At 38.2% G+C, this 20,475-nt stretch overlaps 3 protein-coding genes across 4 annotated transcripts; 2 read left to right on the top strand and 1 right to left on the bottom strand.

The window, feature by feature from the left end:
- Positions 1–327: 327 nt before the first annotated feature.
- On the bottom strand, positions 328–3,094 carry LOC125279684 (heat shock 70 kDa protein). The gene is made up of 2 exons (XM_048209631.1): positions 2,935–3,094; positions 328–2,591 (listed from the first exon to the last, which is right to left on the bottom strand). Exon 2 carries the CDS (start codon positions 2,573–2,575, stop codon positions 644–646), a length of 1,932 nt encoding a protein of 643 aa, XP_048065588.1. The 5' UTR covers positions 2,576–2,591; positions 2,935–3,094; the 3' UTR covers positions 328–643.
- A 1,558-nt stretch (positions 3,095–4,652) lies between these two features.
- On the top strand, positions 4,653–12,055 carry LOC125279699 (heat shock 70 kDa protein). 2 transcript variants are annotated; one of them, XM_048209664.1, is made up of 3 exons: positions 4,653–4,778; positions 5,177–5,199; positions 10,030–12,055. In XM_048209664.1, the coding sequence occupies exon 3, from the start codon at positions 10,030–10,032 to the stop codon at positions 11,959–11,961; it is 1,932 nt and encodes a 643-aa protein (XP_048065621.1). In that variant the 5' UTR covers positions 4,653–4,778; positions 5,177–5,199; the 3' UTR covers positions 11,962–12,055. The 2 variants fall into 2 exon arrangements, with proteins under 2 accessions (XP_048065621.1, XP_048065613.1); XM_048209656.1 differs by lacking the exons at positions 4,653–4,778; positions 5,177–5,199 and adding an exon at positions 9,511–9,671 and having other exon boundaries at positions 10,014–12,055.
- Positions 5,193–7,447, top strand: LOC125279692 (heat shock 70 kDa protein). Its single transcript, XM_048209644.1, has one exon. The coding sequence runs from the start codon at positions 5,200–5,202 to the stop codon at positions 7,129–7,131; it is 1,932 nt and encodes a 643-aa protein (XP_048065601.1). The 5' UTR covers positions 5,193–5,199; the 3' UTR covers positions 7,132–7,447.
- Positions 12,056–20,475: the final 8,420 nt, after the last annotated feature.

A 20,475-nucleotide genomic window follows, 5' to 3' on the forward strand; every position in this document is an offset into this window, starting at 1 on the left:
AGTCAGGACATACTGACCCATGCTGCTTATGTCTGTAACTACAGCATAAATGTGTAGAAAGATTTTAGCTCAAAGTCATTAATGAAACTACACATTTGACACACTGGTTATATTCTTGGTTCCTTTTGTATTATTTTGTCAGTCTTTATGGCCTGTAGTCATTTTGATAGAAATTTATTTGATATACACAATCCTACAAGTCCATAACACATGGATACTGTCTGACTCTTGTTTGAGAATGCCACCTACTGGTCTATTTATTTGAAGAAATATAAGCTAACTGTATAGATTTAGTTTTAGATTACATAAAAAAAAAAAACTACACAATTTGAAATAAATATTAAACATTTTATTTACATAGTTTTACACAACATTTATCAACATGTAACTGTAAGAAAATATGAAAATAAAAAATGTATCTCCTCTTTTCAAGATTATTTTTAAAAGTAAAAACATATTGACTAAATGTCAAGTTTAACACTTTTTTTTTTTAGTAGCAAAATGTTTTCAAGAGCAGATGGAGTGTGTGAGCATCAGGGGGTAAAAAAGAGGAATCATATTGTAATGAGGTCTGAAAAAAAATAGAAGAACCAAAGAGAAAAGATTGAAATCAGTCCCTGCAGCATTGAGTTCATAAGGTGCTTTAATCCACCTCTTCAATAGTTGGTCCCTGGGAAGCGGCCCCTGATCCTCCACGTGCCTGAGCTCCACAGCCTCCAGCTGGCATCCCTCCCTGATAAAGCTTAGTGATGATTGGGTTGCAGACTTTCTCCAGCTCCTTCAGCTGATGTTCATACTCCTCCTTATCAGCCAGCTGGTTGTTCTCTAGCCAGCTGATGGTGTCGTTACATTTTTCAATAACTTTCTTCTTGTCATCTTCGCTGATCTTGCCTTTCAGGTTCTCATCTTCCACACTGTTCTTCATGTTGAAGGCGTAAGACTCCAGGGAGTTTTTGGCAGCAATCTTCTCTCTTTGCAGATCATCTTCAGCTTTGTACTGATCTGCTTCCTGCACCATTCTCTCAATGTCCTCTTTGCTCAGTCTGCCCTTGTCATTGGTGATGGTGATCTTGTTCTCTTTTCCAGTGCTTTTGTCCACCGCGGACACATTTAGGATTCCGTTGGCGTCGATGTCAAAGGTCACTTCAATCTGCGGGACTCCACGGGGTGCAGGTGGAATTCCTGTCAGCTCAAATTTACCCAGCAGGTTGTTGTCTTTAGTCATGGCCCTCTCTCCCTCGTACACCTGGATCAGGACACCGGGCTGGTTGTCAGAGTAGGTGGTGAAGGTCTGGGTCTGTTTGGTGGGGATGGTGGTGTTGCGTTTGATGAGGGCCGTCATGACTCCACCGGCGGTTTCAATACCCAGGGACAGAGGAGCCACATCCAGCAGCAGCAGGTCCTGGACATTTCCAGATGTGTCACCCATGAGGATGGCGGCTTGCACCGCTGCACCGTAAGCCACTGCCTCATCTGGGTTGATGCTCTTGTTCAAGTCCCTGCCGTTGAAGAAATCCTGCAGAAGCTTCTGGATCTTTGGGATTCTTGTTGATCCACCAACCAGAACGATGTCATGGATCTGAGACTTGTCCATCTTGGCGTCTCTCAGGGCTTTCTCCACAGGCTCCAGTGTTCCTCTGAAGAGGTCTGAGCACATCTCTTCAAAGCGCGCTCTGGTGATGGACGTGTAGAAGTCGATGCCCTCGTACAGCGAGTCGATCTCAAGGCTGGCCTGAGAGCTGGAGGAGAGGGTTCTCTTGGCTCGCTCACACGCTGTCCGCAGCCTCCTCAGTGCCCTCTTGTTCTGACTGATGTCCTTCTTGTGCTTCCTCTTGAATTCTTCTACAAAGTGATTCACCATGCGGTTGTCAAAGTCCTCGCCACCCAGATGGGTGTCTCCGGCTGTGGCCTTCACCTCAAAGATGCCGTCTTCAATGGTCAGGATGGACACGTCAAAGGTGCCTCCACCCAGGTCAAAGATCAGGACGTTGCGTTCTGCTGCTTTGCCTTTGTCAAGGCCGTAGGCGATGGCTGCAGCTGTGGGCTCGTTGATGATTCTGAGGACGTTGAGCCCAGCGATTACTCCGGCGTCTTTAGTGGCTTGCCTCTGGGAGTCATTGAAATAGGCAGGAACTGTGATAACTGCGTTTGTCACCTTCTGCCCCAGATAAGCTTCAGCAATCTCCTTCATCTTCACCAGGACCATTGAGGAAATTTCTTCAGGATTAAATGTCTTGTTTTCTCCTTTGTATTCGACTTGAACCTTTGGTTTTCCTCCATCACTGACCACTTTGAAGGACCAGTGCTTCATGTCAGACTGCACAACTGGGTCATCAAACTTCCTGCCAATCAGCCTCTTGGCATCAAACACAGTGTTGTTGGGGTTCATGGCCACCTGGTTTTTAGCTGCATCTCCAATGAGCCTCTCTGTGTCTGTGAAGGCAACATAGCTGGGTGTTGTTCTGTTCCCCTGGTCATTGGCGATGATCTCCACCTTTCCATGCTGAAACACCCCCACACAGGAGTAGGTGGTGCCCAGGTCAATCCCAATAGCGACTCCTTTTGCTGATGACATGTTTGGTTACGAGTAACTGTAGTAAAAAACAATAAAGAACAATCAGAATTGTTCTAAATATCAACAAATTACTGTGCAAAGAAAATATATGCTGTACTCATACAGTATAATAATAACAAAAGGTAGGCTAAACAACACAATCTTCTATTTATGACTTTATTTCTGGATGAGAAAAAGTTTAACAGTGAATACAGTGGCATAAACTGCTCAGTCTTAAAAATTAGGATAGTCATCCAATTTTTTTCTTCAAGACTAGATTATAGACTATAAAATAGTCATATTCAGAGCTAATATTGATACATATTAACTACACAATGCATCTTGCCTAGACCCTACAGTAAAATAAAAGGTAGACTTACCGTAGACTAGATTCTTCAAATTAATTTACACCTCGTCGCGGAGAAAGTCAGGTCAGACTGGGTTTCTTCGCTTGCTTTGGAGATCGCTCCTCTTCAGATGAGTTTCGTTAGTGTGTGCCATGATCAGCTCTTTAAATACACCAGTTCAAACTCTACACACTTCTGGAAAAGTCCAGGGAGTCAGACCAATCAAAACACACCCAGCGGAGCGTCACTTCAGCTGACAACTGAGGCAAGTTTCTGGACGCTTCCAGAATTTAGCTGTGAAATTACGCCAAACAGAGAAGAAAAGACAAATTAATCTCACTAAACTATAAAATTATGTCTTTCGCCATCATATTTGAGTGCACTGAATGATACACAGATTACGTGATATACGGCAAAGTGAGTTTTCCAGTCTGGTCGCGTTGTCCTTAATAGATCTTTTTTATCTATAAAATAAAATGGCATTACTTGTTCTAAAACATTTATTTAAAAACTAGTCAAAAGTTATACTATAAGAGCTTAATTTATCTACAATAGCGGCTTTATCCACAAAAGCAGTTACACAGACTTACATTTTTTTAATAAAACTATAAAACTATGTTCGCTATAATTATTCGAGTTTGGAGTGAATCTTACGCTATTTGCTTAATTTTCCCCAAGGATATAAAATGTTTTTGTTATAAAATGTCAAATCGGATAACGATCACTTAGCCTAAATTGTACAGTACATTACTCTTACACCGCTGGGAAAGTTATAGGATATGTTAATGATGATATAAATATAATTTGTTTGTGCACTGAATAAAAATCTCGACATATTTTCTCAGTTTAGATGCGCATTGCTTTTTTCAATCCGAACATGCTTTAGTTTGCTGATTAACAGGAACATCCTCCAGTTAAGTTTTATTTTATTTTTATTTTTTGTTGCATTTCACAGCCAATACATAAGTTCATTTAGTATCTTTAAATGAACTCTGCGTTTGCAATAAATGAATCATTAATACACATAAGAGGTGTATTGTGTACCACAATTGTTCAACATAAAGAATAATAATGGGTGAAATGGGAGAAAACCGCTGTGATGCACTAACAGTGACCTCTGTTGACAATAGAGCAGAATGACAAAACTTGCAACCAATTCACCAATGTTCCAGAAGCATCTCCAGCTTTGTTGTAAATCAAAGACATACTAATTTCCACAGTCCTACAGAAATGTAAACTTGTATAAGAAGAAAAAATAAACACAAATAAATGAGGCACTGTGGTTATGTTTTTGTTTCATTCTAAGTTACTTAATTTGATTATTCGGACAATTTAATTACAGCATTTTAACTGACATACAAATAACAAACTATTATTATTGGTTATTTATTACAATCTTTCATTTTGAAAATAATTGAAGCAAAAGTTTCTACACGAGTAGCCTATTTAAATAATCAAAGCTATATATATATATATATATATATATATATATATATATATATATATATATATATATATATATATATATATAAGCACGTACGTGTAGCTAAAACTGTTCAGCGTTCACGAGAAATATTCTGAAATCTAAAATTTTATGATTTCATATCACAGAAAACGCCACAAAAAGCTAGAACTATATGATGACGTAGCATAGCGGGTGGAGCCATCCCGCTGTGCTGGTTTGTGATTGGTCGAACTCGCTGGCGCTTTCGAGAAACTTCAGCAGCGCTATGCTGGAGAATATAAAACACGACTGGTCCATGCTTCGTTATGTACTTCGGGATAGTCAGGAACAGTGCAAAGAGCGAGACAGCGAAGAGTACTATCTAGATAACGAGCCACAATACGCCTGTCGGAAAACATCTAACTCACAAAAGGTAAGTTGAAAATTAAAACTACCACTGTTCTTTTTCTATTGAGTTTATATACTTACACTATAAACTTGTACATTTAGGCTACACCTAGCTTTATATGCTTACAGTAATTTGTTTTATCCTACTCATCTGTTTCATGATTAAAAATCAACATATGTGATGAAGATTAATATTTAAGATTAATACTTAGGAATTTATTTACGTTTGTTAACAAAGAATACAATTTGACTGTATTTAATATTGGCCTATATATATATATATATATATGGTCAAATAATTAGTGTGAACATGCAAAAATAAAAATTATGAAGAGACAATTATTGTTTAACCACAAAGAAATGACAGTTGGTTCAAATATACTGGTTTTACATTGTATTTTTCCTATTTCTTGATGAATGCAGGTAGAAATTAAAAGAAATCAAACATGTCATCAGCAAAAGGAGTCGCTATTGGCATTGACCTGGGCACCACCTACTCCTGTGTGGGGGTGTTTCAGCATGGAAAGGTGGAGATCATCGCCAATGACCAGGGGAACAGAACAACACCCAGCTATGTTGCCTTCACAGACACAGAGAGGCTCATTGGAGATGCAGCTAAAAACCAGGTGGCCATGAACCCCAACAACACTGTGTTTGATGCCAAGAGGCTGATTGGCAGGAAGTTTGATGACCCAGTTGTGCAGTCTGACATGAAGCACTGGTCCTTCAAAGTGGTCAGTGATGGAGGAAAACCAAAGGTTCAAGTCGAATACAAAGGAGAAAACAAGACATTTAATCCTGAAGAAATTTCCTCAATGGTCCTGGTGAAGATGAAGGAGATTGCTGAAGCTTATCTGGGGCAGAAGGTGACAAACGCAGTTATCACAGTTCCTGCCTATTTCAATGACTCCCAGAGGCAAGCCACTAAAGACGCCGGAGTAATCGCTGGGCTCAACGTCCTCAGAATCATCAACGAGCCCACAGCTGCAGCCATCGCCTACGGCCTTGACAAAGGCAAAGCAGCAGAACGCAACGTCCTGATCTTTGACCTGGGTGGAGGCACCTTTGACGTGTCCATCCTGACCATTGAAGACGGCATCTTTGAGGTGAAGGCCACAGCCGGAGACACCCATCTGGGTGGCGAGGACTTTGACAACCGCATGGTGAATCACTTTGTAGAAGAATTCAAGAGGAAGCACAAGAAGGACATCAGTCAGAACAAGAGGGCACTGAGGAGGCTGCGGACAGCGTGTGAGCGAGCCAAGAGAACCCTCTCCTCCAGCTCTCAGGCCAGCCTTGAGATCGACTCGCTGTACGAGGGCATCGACTTCTACACGTCCATCACCAGAGCGCGCTTTGAAGAGATGTGCTCAGACCTCTTCAGAGGAACACTGGAGCCTGTGGAGAAAGCCCTGAGAGACGCCAAGATGGACAAGTCTCAGATCCATGACATCGTTCTGGTTGGTGGATCAACAAGAATCCCAAAGATCCAGAAGCTTCTGCAGGATTTCTTCAACGGCAGGGACTTGAACAAGAGCATCAACCCAGACGAGGCAGTGGCTTACGGTGCAGCGGTGCAAGCCGCCATCCTCATGGGTGACACATCTGGAAATGTCCAGGACCTGCTGCTGCTGGATGTGGCTCCTCTGTCCCTGGGTATTGAAACCGCCGGTGGAGTCATGACGGCCCTCATCAAACGCAACACCACCATCCCCACCAAACAGACCCAGACCTTCACCACCTACTCTGACAACCAGCCCGGTGTCCTGATCCAGGTGTACGAGGGAGAGAGGGCCATGACTAAAGACAACAACCTGCTGGGTAAATTTGAGCTGACAGGAATTCCACCTGCACCCCGTGGAGTCCCGCAGATTGAAGTGACCTTTGACATCGACGCCAACGGAATCCTAAATGTGTCCGCGGTGGACAAAAGCACTGGAAAAGAGAACAAGATCACCATCACCAATGACAAGGGCAGACTGAGCAAAGAGGACATTGAGAGAATGGTGCAGGAAGCTGATCAGTACAAAGCTGAAGATGATCTGCAAAGAGAGAAGATTGCTGCCAAAAACTCCCTGGAGTCTTACGCCTTCAACATGAAGAACAGTGTGGAAGATGAGAACCTGAAAGGCAAGATCAGTGAAGATGACAAGAAGAAAGTTATTGAGAAATGTAACGACACCATCAGCTGGCTAGAGAACAACCAGCTGGCTGATAAGGAGGAGTATGAACATCAGCTGAAGGAGCTGGAGAAAGTCTGCAACCCAATCATCACTAAGCTTTATCAGGGAGGGATGCCAGCTGGAGGCTGTGGAGCTCAGGCACGTGGAGGATCAGGGGCCGCTTCCCAGGGACCAACTATTGAAGAGGTGGATTAAAGCACCTTATGAACTCAATGCTGCAGGGACTGATTTCAATCTTTTCTCTTTGGTTCTTCTATTTTTTTTCAGACCTCATTACAATATGATTCCTCTTTTTTACCCCCTGATGCTCACACACTCCATCTGCTCTTGAAAACATTTTGCTACTAAAAAAAAGTGTTAAACTTGACATTTAGTCAATATGTTTTTACTTTTAAAAATAAGCTTGAAAAGAGGAGATACATTTTTTTTTATTTTCATATTTTCTTACAGTTACATGTTGATAAATGTTGTGTAAAACTATGTAAATAAAATGTTTAATATTTATTTCAAATTGTGTAGTTGTTGGTTTTTTTTATGTAATCTAAAACTAAATCTATACAGTTAGCTTATATTTCTTCAAATAAATAGACCAGTAGGTGGCATTCTCAAACAAGAGTCAGACAGTATCCATGTGATATGGACTTGTAGGATTGTGTATATCAAATATCTATCAAAATGACTACAGGCCATAAAGACTGACAAAATAATATAAAAGGCACCAAGAATATAACCAGAGTTGAAGTTGAGTCGAAGGTAATGTTTTGGGCTAAAATCTTTCTACACATTTATGCTGTAGTTACAGACATAAGCAGCATGGGTCAGTATGTCCTGACTGTAAAACAACAACAAATCCCTGTATGTAGTGTCTCCTGGAAGGCTTTTTAGTTGAAAAACTACACCACAGTTCCTTCCTTGGACCACTTTTGATAGACACTGACCACTGCAGACTGGGAACACCCCACAAGAGCTGCAGTTTTGGAGATGCTCTGACCCAGTCGTCTAGCCATCACTATTTGGCCCTTGTCAAACTTGCTCAAATCTTTACGCTTGCCCATTTCTCCTGCTTCTAACACATCAAGGACCAAATGTTCACTTGCTGCCTAATATACCCCACCCACTCACAGGTGCCGCGATGATGAGATAATCTTATTCACTTCACCTGTCAGTGCTCATAATGTTATGCCTGATCAGTATATGATATATATATATATATATATATATATATATATATATATATATATATATATATATATATATACACACACATACAGGATATATATATATATATACACACATACAGGATATGCTGCTGCTTATGGATGATTAAAATGATCACATTGGATCACAGCACATTGGCAGACCTGTCCACTTAGGTGAAAACATCAAGGGTTGCTAAGATGGTACTTGTGATTTTGGTCGTTGCGCCTGCAGGATTTTATCTCCGGGTACACACAGAACTAGCATTTTTGGGCCTTTGCATAAACCAATTTCTATCAAACTTCCCGTTCTTAAAATCCAAGTACTTTCCCTTTTTATGTTATCTTTCACACCTAACAGCTGGTTTACTGATAACATGTAATATTTCATAATTATTTTCTACACACACACACATCCTATGATAACTGTGCCTTTCAGTGCCTGATTTTTCTGTATATTTTTACACACACACACACACACACACACACACACACACTAATATATATTTTATATATATATATATATATATATATATATATATATATATATATATATATATATATATATATATATATATATTTATTATAGAAATAAAACTTAACTGGGAGGATGTTCCTGTTAATCAGCACACTAAAGCATGTTCAGATGGTGTATTAAACCTATAGATGTGGCTGTATGTGTAATTTCAGACTTACAGTACAGTTCTACTTAAAAAATTAGCAATGCGCATCTAAATTGAGAAAATATGTCGAGATTTTTATTCAGTGCACAAACAAATGATATTTATATCATCATTAACATATCCTATAACTTTCCCAGCGGTGTAAGAGTAATGTACTGTACAATTTAGGCTAAGTGATCGTTATGACATTTTATAACAAAAACATTTTATATCCTTTAAAAATTAAGCAAATAGCGTAAGATTCACTCCAAACTCGAATAATTATAGCGAACATAGTTTTATAGTTTTATTAAAAAAATGTAAGTCTGTGTAACTGCTTTTGTGGATAAAGCCGCTATTGTAGATAAATTAAGCTCTTATAGTATAACTTTTGACTAGTTTTTAAATAAATGTTTTAGAACAAGTAATGCCATTTTATTTTATAGATAAAAAAGATCTATTAAGGACAACGCGACCAGACTGGAAAACTCACTTTGCCGTATATCACGTAATCTGTGTATCATTCAGTGCACTCAAATATGATGGCGAAAGACATAATTTTATAGTTTAGTGAGATTAATTTGTCTTTTCTTCTCTGTTTGGCGTAATTTCACAGCTAAATTCTGGAAGCGTCCAGAAACTTGCCTCAGTTGTCAGCTGAAGTGACGCTCCGCTGGGTGTGTTTTGATTGGTCTGACTCCCTGGACTTTTCCAGAAGTGTGTAGAGTTTGAACTGGTGTATTTAAAGAGCTGATCATGGCACACACTAACGAAACTCATCTGAAGAGGAGCGATCTCTAAAGCAAGCGAAGAAACCCAGTCTGACCTGACTTTCTCCGCGACGAGGTGTAAATTAATTTGAAGAATCTAGTCTACGGTAAGTCTACCTTTTATTTTACTGTAGGGTCTAGGCAAGATGCATTGTGTAGTTAATATGTATCAATATTAGCTCTGAATATGACTATTTTATAGTCTATAATCTAGTCTTGAAGAAAAAAATTGGATGACTATCCTAATTTTTAAGACTGAGCAGTTTATGCCACTGTATTCACTGTTAAACTTTTTCTCATCCAGAAATAAAGTCATAAATAGAAGATTTGTTGTTTAGCCTACCTTTTGTTATTATTATACTGTATGAGTACAGCATATATTTTCTTTGCACAGTAATTTGTTGATATTTAGAACAATTCTGATTGTTCTTTATTGTTTTTTACTACAGTTACTCGTAACCAAACATGTCATCAGCAAAAGGAGTCGCTATTGGCATTGACCTGGGCACCACCTACTCCTGTGTGGGGGTGTTTCAGCATGGAAAGGTGGAGATCATCGCCAATGACCAGGGGAACAGAACAACACCCAGCTATGTTGCCTTCACAGACACAGAGAGGCTCATTGGAGATGCAGCTAAAAACCAGGTGGCCATGAACCCCAACAACACTGTGTTTGATGCCAAGAGGCTGATTGGCAGGAAGTTTGATGACCCAGTTGTGCAGTCTGACATGAAGCACTGGTCCTTCAAAGTGGTCAGTGATGGAGGAAAACCAAAGGTTCAAGTCGAATACAAAGGAGAAAACAAGACATTTAATCCTGAAGAAATTTCCTCAATGGTCCTGGTGAAGATGAAGGAGATTGCTGAAGCTTATCTGGGGCAGAAGGTGACAAACGCAGTTATCACAGTTCCTGCCTATTTCAATGACTCCCAGAGGCAAGCCACTAAAGACGCCGGAGTAATCGCTGGGCTCAACGTCCTCAGAATCATCAACGAGCCCACAGCTGCAGCCATCGCCTACGGCCTTGACAAAGGCAAAGCAGCAGAACGCAACGTCCTGATCTTTGACCTGGGTGGAGGCACCTTTGACGTGTCCATCCTGACCATTGAAGACGGCATCTTTGAGGTGAAGGCCACAGCCGGAGACACCCATCTGGGTGGCGAGGACTTTGACAACCGCATGGTGAATCACTTTGTAGAAGAATTCAAGAGGAAGCACAAGAAGGACATCAGTCAGAACAAGAGGGCACTGAGGAGGCTGCGGACAGCGTGTGAGCGAGCCAAGAGAACCCTCTCCTCCAGCTCTCAGGCCAGCCTTGAGATCGACTCGCTGTACGAGGGCATCGACTTCTACACGTCCATCACCAGAGCGCGCTTTGAAGAGATGTGCTCAGACCTCTTCAGAGGAACACTGGAGCCTGTGGAGAAAGCCCTGAGAGACGCCAAGATGGACAAGTCTCAGATCCATGACATCGTTCTGGTTGGTGGATCAACAAGAATCCCAAAGATCCAGAAGCTTCTGCAGGATTTCTTCAACGGCAGGGACTTGAACAAGAGCATCAACCCAGATGAGGCAGTGGCTTACGGTGCAGCGGTGCAAGCCGCCATCCTCATGGGTGACACATCTGGAAATGTCCAGGACCTGCTGCTGCTGGATGTGGCTCCTCTGTCCCTGGGTATTGAAACCGCCGGTGGAGTCATGACGGCCCTCATCAAACGCAACACCACCATCCCCACCAAACAGACCCAGACCTTCACCACCTACTCTGACAACCAGCCCGGTGTCCTGATCCAGGTGTACGAGGGAGAGAGGGCCATGACTAAAGACAACAACCTGCTGGGTAAATTTGAGCTGACAGGAATTCCACCTGCACCCCGTGGAGTCCCGCAGATTGAAGTGACCTTTGACATCGACGCCAACGGAATCCTAAATGTGTCCGCGGTGGACAAAAGCACTGGAAAAGAGAACAAGATCACCATCACCAATGACAAGGGCAGACTGAGCAAAGAGGACATTGAGAGAATGGTGCAGGAAGCTGATCAGTACAAAGCTGAAGATGATCTGCAAAGAGAGAAGATTGCTGCCAAAAACTCCCTGGAGTCTTACGCCTTCAACATGAAGAACAGTGTGGAAGATGAGAACCTGAAAGGCAAGATCAGTGAAGATGACAAGAAGAAAGTTATTGAGAAATGTAACGACACCATCAGCTGGCTAGAGAACAACCAGCTGGCTGATAAGGAGGAGTATGAACATCAGCTGAAGGAGCTGGAGAAAGTCTGCAACCCAATCATCACTAAGCTTTATCAGGGAGGGATGCCAGCTGGAGGCTGTGGAGCTCAGGCACGTGGAGGATCAGGGGCCGCTTCCCAGGGACCAACTATTGAAGAGGTGGATTAAAGCACCTTATGAACTCAATGCTGCAGGGACTGATTTCAATCTTTTCTCTTTGGTTCTTCTATTTTTTTTCAGACCTCATTACAATATGATTCCTCTTTTTTACCCCCTGATGCTCACACACTCCATCTGCTCTTGAAAACATTTTGCTACTAAAAAAAAAGACTTGACATTTAGTCAATATGTTTTGACTTTTAAAAATAAGCTTAAAGAGGCGATATATTATTTTTCAGTCATGTTTTCTTACAGTTACATGTTGATAAATGTTGTTGTAAAACTATGTAAATAAAATGTTTAATATTTATTTCAAATTGTGTAGTTGTTGGGGGTTTTATGTAATCTATACAGTTAGCTTATATTTCTTCAAATAAATAGACCAGTAGGTGGCATTCTCAAACAAGAGTCAGACAGTATCCATGGACTTGTAGGATTGTGTATATCAAATATCTATCAAAATGACTACAGGCCATAAAGATAAATAACACAAAAGGAACCAAGAATATAACCAGTGTGTCAAATGTGTAGTTTCACTAATGACTTTGAGCTAAAATCTTTCTACACATTTATACTGTAGTTACTGACATAAACAGCAGGGGTCAGTATGTCCTGACTGTAAAATGGACAACTACAAATCCCCGTATGTGGTGCAGGGGTGTCCATTCCTGTTCCTGGAGGGCCACTGTCCTGCAGAGCTCAGCTCAAACCCCAATTAAACACACCTGAACCAGCTAATCAAGGTCTTACTAGGCATACTGGAAACTTCCAGGCTGGTGTGTTGAGGCAAGTTTGAGCTAAACTCTGCAGGATAGTGGCCCCCTAGGACTGAGTTTGGACACCCCTATGTAGTGTCTCCTAGAAGGCTTTTTAGTTGAACACTGGCATGAGCAGAGCAAAAAAGAGACCTTGACATTATCTTCCTTGACTGTAGATACCAATCCCTCATCCAAACACCATTCCAACATTAACTGGCTTCTTCATATGGAACATGTAGTCCCTCACACGTACATGTACATAGGATGTTTAATTACCAATAGTGGAATTATGCAATTCATCTAGAGTGCAACACCATATGGAGTTACTGAAGGGATATTGAATGTCAAATTGTAGAACACACTGCAAACACATGAGGTGACCCTTACTTTACTGCTCATATTTCACTGCTCATATGTCACTGCTCATACTTATACTGCCTATTTCACCCATTCAGTGTCATATGTGTGAAGTTATTTTGAAGTTCAATACATTCCCAAGATTAAAATAAGACAAGAACCACAGGTGACACTGCTCATCTTGGCCATGTGACAGCAAAAAATGTACATGCAGGATTTATAAATGGACAAATATTCTGAGAAAACACTTATGTGTAAAGTTATCTCTATTTATTTGAATTAAACTTTCTTTGTCTAATGACGGATAAATACACTCTTTAAAAAAGGTTCCAAAAGGGGTTTTCACAATGATGCCAAAGAACCATCTTTGGTTCCCCAAAGAGCAGTGAACAGTCTTTGAAAAAAACAATTTATTTTCAGTGTGATGATCATTTTAATAATCTTAAGAGCCTTTTCCACTCTATAGAACCTATTGGAAAATGGAAAGTTTCCATTGATTTTAAAGGTTCTTCATGGAGTGTAGCAGAACAAAAAAAATATGTTAGGTTCGATACAATTTATAACATTGATGGCATAATGTTGATTACCACAAAAAAAAAAAAAAAAAGCAGAAATGTGAAGCTTATAATTTTATGAAAGAATTTACATTAATTCTTCTGTTAACACTTGTGTATTATTTGAGCAGTAACATGTTTTTAGGGTTTCAGGCTTTTAATTTACAATTTTGGCTTTTACAGGTTGTTGAATTAGATATAACTTTACACAGAAAAGGTTAGTAATTTTTTACGCTAAATACACACTATAGTCAGTCAACACGTGTATATATCTGGTGGTGATACTGTTAAAACATTGTTTTTTTTTGGATTGGCCTCATTCGCTTTCCTTGTAAGTGACGCACTGTAACCCAAAGTTCTTTTAAAAAAAGGAAGGAAAAGTGGACATTTTTGTCACAATCAGCATTATGCCACAAATGCTTTAAACTGAACTTAACTTGCATTGAACCCAAAAAATACATTTTTTCAATGCAACTGAAGCTGTTAGTTTAAGTCATCAGTAACACATTCGACCGTCATTGTAACAGCTGCTGATGAGTTATGATGAGCACTGATTTAAGACGCTGATTAGGGCAATTATGTTGGCATCAGGCATGTGTGTCTAATGTGACTGGAGCCAATAAGCCACATGTGCATGAATGTGAGTGTCAGGAAGAGTGTGAGGCCACCATGTGTGAAACAGCATTTCAGACCCTCTCCCTATAGTTTAAATAAGTGTCCCTGGCATGACAAGGACAACCCTTTTGGGGCAAAGCATGCCAATCAAAACATCCCCCACCTTGGAAAGTGCAACCTCAAGAATGTAAGAACAATAAAAACAAAAAAACGCTCATCAAAACGGAGAGGGACAGTAAAGAGGATCCATGTACACATATAGCATGGACACATGACATGCTCTTAAAAAAACATCCTGGTACAGCTCCATGATCCCCACACAAATACAGTACATCTGTTTGTTTTTACCATAGTAACCCGAAATCTCATCCTAATTGTATGGGAACAAATATTGTAACTCTATAGTGGACAACTGCACTTTATCATCAGACAAACAGATACCCAAACTGTATTTCTATACTCGCACACAAACACAAACAGAATGCATACTGTTCACCTCTACGCTGTTCTGTTTACTGTACATATACCACAACCACATACGTGACCCTGGACCACAAAACCAGTTTTTTGAAATTGAGATTTATACATCATCTGAAAGCTGAATAAATAAGCTTTCCATTGATCTATGGTTTGTTAGGATAGAACTATACAATTATTTGAAAATCTGGGATCTGGGAGGGTGCAAAAAATCAAAATATTGAGAAAATCGCCTTAATGTTGTCCAAATGAAGTACTTACAAAATATCTTCATGGAACATGATCTTTACTTAATATCCAAATGATTTTTGGCATAAAAGAAAAATCGATCATTTTGACCCATATATGTATTGTTGGTTATTGCTACAAATATACCTATGCAACTTATGACTGGTTTTGTGGGTCACATATAGGTGCTTAAACAAAACAAATATACTAGATACATATACAAATAGATATACTTTTTTATTTTTTAAATAAATGGTTTTAATAGCATTAAATGTTAGTAATCGGCTGCCAGCTTTAAGTGTTTCCTTCTAGCAGAAAAAAAATGTCAACTGATAAAGAGAATGTTATGCATAATTTATAGTTATTACTATATTAACTAAATGTAACATGTGTAACAATGGCACTGTAATAAAGTGTTACTTCATTCATTAATCAGAATTTTAATTGTAAATAAATTAATAGATTAATTGGCCACTTTATTTTATTCACATTGAATTTTCGTTTTTAGAGTTTGTGTAAAAACAGCTACATTGTTGACAGGCCATGCTGGTCAATGTAGAAAACAAAACATAAAACTATATGTAATCATTAACTGACAAACAAAAAAAAAAGCAAACAAAAAAACAACAACAACAACAACAACAACAACAACAACAAAAAACTAAAACTTCCCTAAAATGCATTTTCATGATTACAAAACTAGCTAAAATAGAAAATAAAAATGGCAACAAAATAATTTTAGTTTTAGAACACTGTATACATTAATTGGCAATAAAACTTGACTATTCTAAGAGATTTAGCAGTTAAACATTTTTAAATGATACTAGTTTGGCATTCAAACACCACAACTAAAATAAAATCTAAATAAACTTAAACTCAAAATTAAAAATAAATAAAACTAAAATTAACTATGTAAATACACTAAACATTTTTTTTTAAAATGTTATTTTTTATTGCATTTTCTTGAACACTTACACAACAATGTACAGCATGTATCTGTAACAACAAAAATAAAAACAAAACAAATAAACACCGGGGCTCATTCCACATAAAAAGTGTAATAGCACAAACCAACACTCAAAAAAATGAATTGTTGGATTTACTTAAAAAATAAGTGTCAAGTGGTTCCACGCAACAATATTGAGTAATTTGTACAAAAAACTATTTAGTTGAATGAACAAAAGAAATTCAAGTAAAGCTGACAAAATTTCTTTGAGTAAATACAAATCATTTGAATGTCACTGTTACATGATATTTATATGTGCAGTTTACTTAATAATGTTATGTTGATTACATAAGGTGAACACATTTTTTTTTTTTTTTTAATAATCATTTAAATAAAAAGGATACAACATATCAAAACGCATTCAAAAAATAACTAATTGACAAACTCAATTGAATTGAGAGCAGGAATAAACACGCGTACATGAGTTCGCACAGCCTAAACACAGGCGACACTCTTCTGCATGATGGTAACCACAAAATTCAAAAACATTACAGAAACTACTCTAAATGTCCAACATAACTGAACATTAAACACTAACATAAACTAACAACATCTTTCCCTTTACTGAAAAACACATAAAATAACACTTTAATCCCTAAATTTACTATCCTAATGCAGTCTCTTGCAAAGCATGCTGGGAACTACGGATCCACTGCACAGTTAGTTATGTCAACAATAATGTGTGCGTTTCACACAGCAATGTTAGGTTGACTGAACAAACACTTACTAAGTAAAGCTGACAATACTCAATTTTAGTAGAAACAACACAGTTAAATTACGTTCATGTAGTTACATGAGTTTTTTAAGTAATGTGAACAAGGGTGGTTTGAGTGAAACTAACAACAGTGAAAGTTCATTTTTTTGAGTGAACATTGGGTAATACAGTATGTACTTTGGAAGTCAGAGTTAACAATACATTGCATATATTAACCAAAAATATAAGCAATAAAGTAGGGTTAATATAGTGCCCATTAAAGTATTTTTCATATGAATATAATATTAAGCAGTTTGTTCCTTCTCCATTATATATTGTTAATATCCCTGTGTTCAATAAATAATATAAAGGGACTCCAGACCCTCTTAAATTTGTCTTCTTTACTCTCAATAATATAGGTTATTTTTTCCATTGCAATGCATGAAGATATTTCTCTTAACCATTGGGTTATAGTAGGCCTTTCTGCCTTTTTCCGGTAAATGGTACTGGTATGTTGCTATACATTTATAGTTATACAAGTATGCATAAGCCAATCACTAAACTAAACTTAAGGCAAACTGAAAATGTCTAAATAATATATTAATATAGCAGCACATCTACCAACAGGAGCATCACCAGACTCGAGGTGCACATGCTCCTTCTGCTGCTGATGGTGATGCTTATAGGATGATTATAATGATCACATTGGATCACAGCACATTGGCGGACCCGTCCACTTAGGTGAAAACATCAAGGGTTGCTAAGAAACGGTACTTGCGATTTGGGCCTTGTAAGGCTACAGCCTGCAGCAGAGCAAGAGGTCGACACCCCTAAAGCCGAGCTAAATATAACCTGAAGGGGGGAGAGAGCGAGAGCGGTTTTTGCGTGAGTGCGTTGGGCTTTCTTTGGGATATCCTCTGCCCGCTCTTCTTTCAAGAATACCCAAGGACAACCCTCGCTATTATTAATAGTGTTAAGAAACTGTTCCCACAGAAATGTTCCTTCACTGTACAAGCTGTTAACTGTTTTTTTCACAGCTGTGACATCTGATGTACCCAAACACCCATATATATAATGTTTGTCCCCGCCTTTATGACGGTCGTGCATATATTATTTCAAAGAGTGAGACGCGTCAAACCACATTAAATGATAAACGGTTTAAAATGTGCTGCTATTATTTTCTATTATTGAATAACAAAGGAACAAGTTTTATTGCATTAGCTGGGAATAAAATGTATAGTATAACACTGCAAAAGTGTAAAGTAGATTAAATCATATTTTTCACTTAAAAAAAAAAAAAAAAAAAACTGTTTAATGTAGAAGTTGCCACATGAGGCACTTTAGATTACTTGACAAAACATTGTTTTTCAGAACGTTTTTTCAATGCAAGAAATACGTCCCTTACTAACATAAATGTACAAAACATCATTGATAAATAACAATTAATTGAAAAAAGTGCTTTTCTGGGTCCTTTCAGATGATCTTGTGAATGTATTCAAATGCTGTATGTGTGTGTAAATAGAGGTGTTAGTCATTAAAGACTGGATTACGACACCATACTTTGGAGCCAGAGATTCAAATAACCAAGAATAGGGGCAGTGCTGAGAATTTAACACCATTCCTGTCCAACACCTGTCACACACTTCTCTGGCACACACACATGTACACAACATACTGTACACGTGTGTAAAATCACACTGGCCTCTGCTCATATTTATTTATGTATTAAGAAAGTGAATGAGAGAGAAAGGCCACAATAATCACTTGATGTGTTTGAAGATCATAAATTTGTCAGTGCAAGTGACTACAACTAACAGCTGAACCAAGCTGCCGTTCTCCCTTTATTGCTTTGTCTAATTCCTCAAGTGAACATTTTTTACCCTGTCACTCCTGATCTTTATCTTTATATTGGTTTCGCTATCTCCATTCTACACTCCTCTCACTCGCCACTGTATATATTTACCCTTCAATTCATCCCTGCATCTTGGCTTTCCTGAGTCCCTCTTCTCTTTCCCTTTATCCGTCTTCCTGTCATCAGCAACGTCTCTGTATGTTCCGCGGGGCAAGTGTAGACCTAAAAGGGAATACGCTTGTCCTGTCTCTTTCCAGTACAACATCAGATGTCCCGTCAATCACGCCACCAGCAGATCACCATTGCATGAACAAATTTCTATCAAAATCCAAAATCCAAAATCCAAAATTCAAGTGCTTTGCTTTTTATGTGCACTGTTATCTTTCACACCTAGCAGCTGGTTTACTGATAACATGCAATATTTCATAAATATTTTGTACACACACACACACACCATTGAAAAGTTTGAGGTTGATTTTTTTAAAGCTTTTGAAAGAAGTCTTTTATTTTCACCAAGGCCGTGCATGAGAAATTCCGTAAAACCGTAATATTGTGAAATATTGTTACAATTTAAAATAACTGTTTCCTATATTAATTAATTCCTAATTTATTCCTGTGATGGCAAAACTGAATTTTCAGCAGCGATTACTCCCGTTTTAATTTTGCTGAATAAAAGTAATAATTACTTTAAAATTATATTAAAGGATTAGTTAACTTTTGAATGAAATTTTCCTGATAATTTACTCACCCCCATGTCATCCAAGATGTTCATGTCCTTCTTTCTTCAGTCGAAAAGAAATTAAGGTTTTTGATGAAAACATTCCAGGATTATTCTCCTTATAGTGGACTTCAATGGTCTCCAAACGGTTGAAGGTCAAAATTACAGTTTCAGTGCAGCTTCAAAGGGCTTTAAACGATACCAGACGAGGAATAAGAGTCTTATCTAGAGAAACGATCGGTCATTTTCTAAAAAAATACAACATGCTTTATATAAACAAATGTTCGCCTTGCAACTGCTTCCGCTTTCCGTATTCTTCAAAAAGCTTATGCTGTATGTCCTACGCCTTCCCTGTTTAACTTACGGAAGGAATGCAGCGCCAGTTCCGTTTTTTTCTGTAATAGGGAAGGCGTAGGAAGTACAGCGTAAGCTTTTTGAAGAATACGGAAAGCAGAATGGTTAAAGCATATACAGTTGTATTTTTTTCGAAAATGACTGATGGTTTCTCTAGATAAGACTCTTATTCCTCGTCTGGTATCGTTTAAAGTCCTTTGAAGCTGCACTGAAACTAATTTTGACCTTCAACCGTTTGGAGGCCATTGAAGTCTCAATGGTCAAATTTTTCATCAAAAACCTTAATTTCTTTTCGACTGAAGAAAGAAGGACATGAACATCTTGGATGACGTGGGGGTGAGTAAATTATCAGGAAATTTTCATTCAGAAGTGAACTAATCCTTTAAGTGATTTGTACTTTTACTTTAGAACAATTTAAATTATAATATTTAAATTAATTTAACTTAACGTATTTAAATATGCCACAAATAGCACTGTTTTGTCCTCCAAAATATTGAAATTAGTGGTCAAAAATTACATACAGTACAGTCCAAAAGTTTGTTTTTTAATGTTTTTAAAAGAAGTTTCATCTGCTCACCAAGGCTACATTTATTTAATTAAAAATACAGTAAAAAACTGTAATATTGTGAAATATTATTGCAATTTAAAATAACTGTTTTCTATTTGAATATATTTGACAAACTAATTTATTCCTGTGATGGCAAAGCTGAACGTTCAGCATCATTACTCCAGTCTTCAGTGTCACATGATCCTTCAGAAATCATTCTAATATGCTGATCTGCTGCTCAAGAAACATTTAATGTGTACAATTGTACAAAATATTTGTGTACAATATTTTTTTTCAGGATTATTTGATGAATAGAAAGTTCAAAAGAACAGTGTTTATCTGAAATCGAATCTTTTGTAACAT

Source organism: Megalobrama amblycephala, linkage group LG1, assembly GCF_018812025.1.
Source record: "Megalobrama amblycephala isolate DHTTF-2021 linkage group LG1, ASM1881202v1, whole genome shotgun sequence".
NCBI classification, from domain to species: domain Eukaryota; kingdom Metazoa; phylum Chordata; class Actinopteri; order Cypriniformes; family Xenocyprididae; genus Megalobrama; species Megalobrama amblycephala.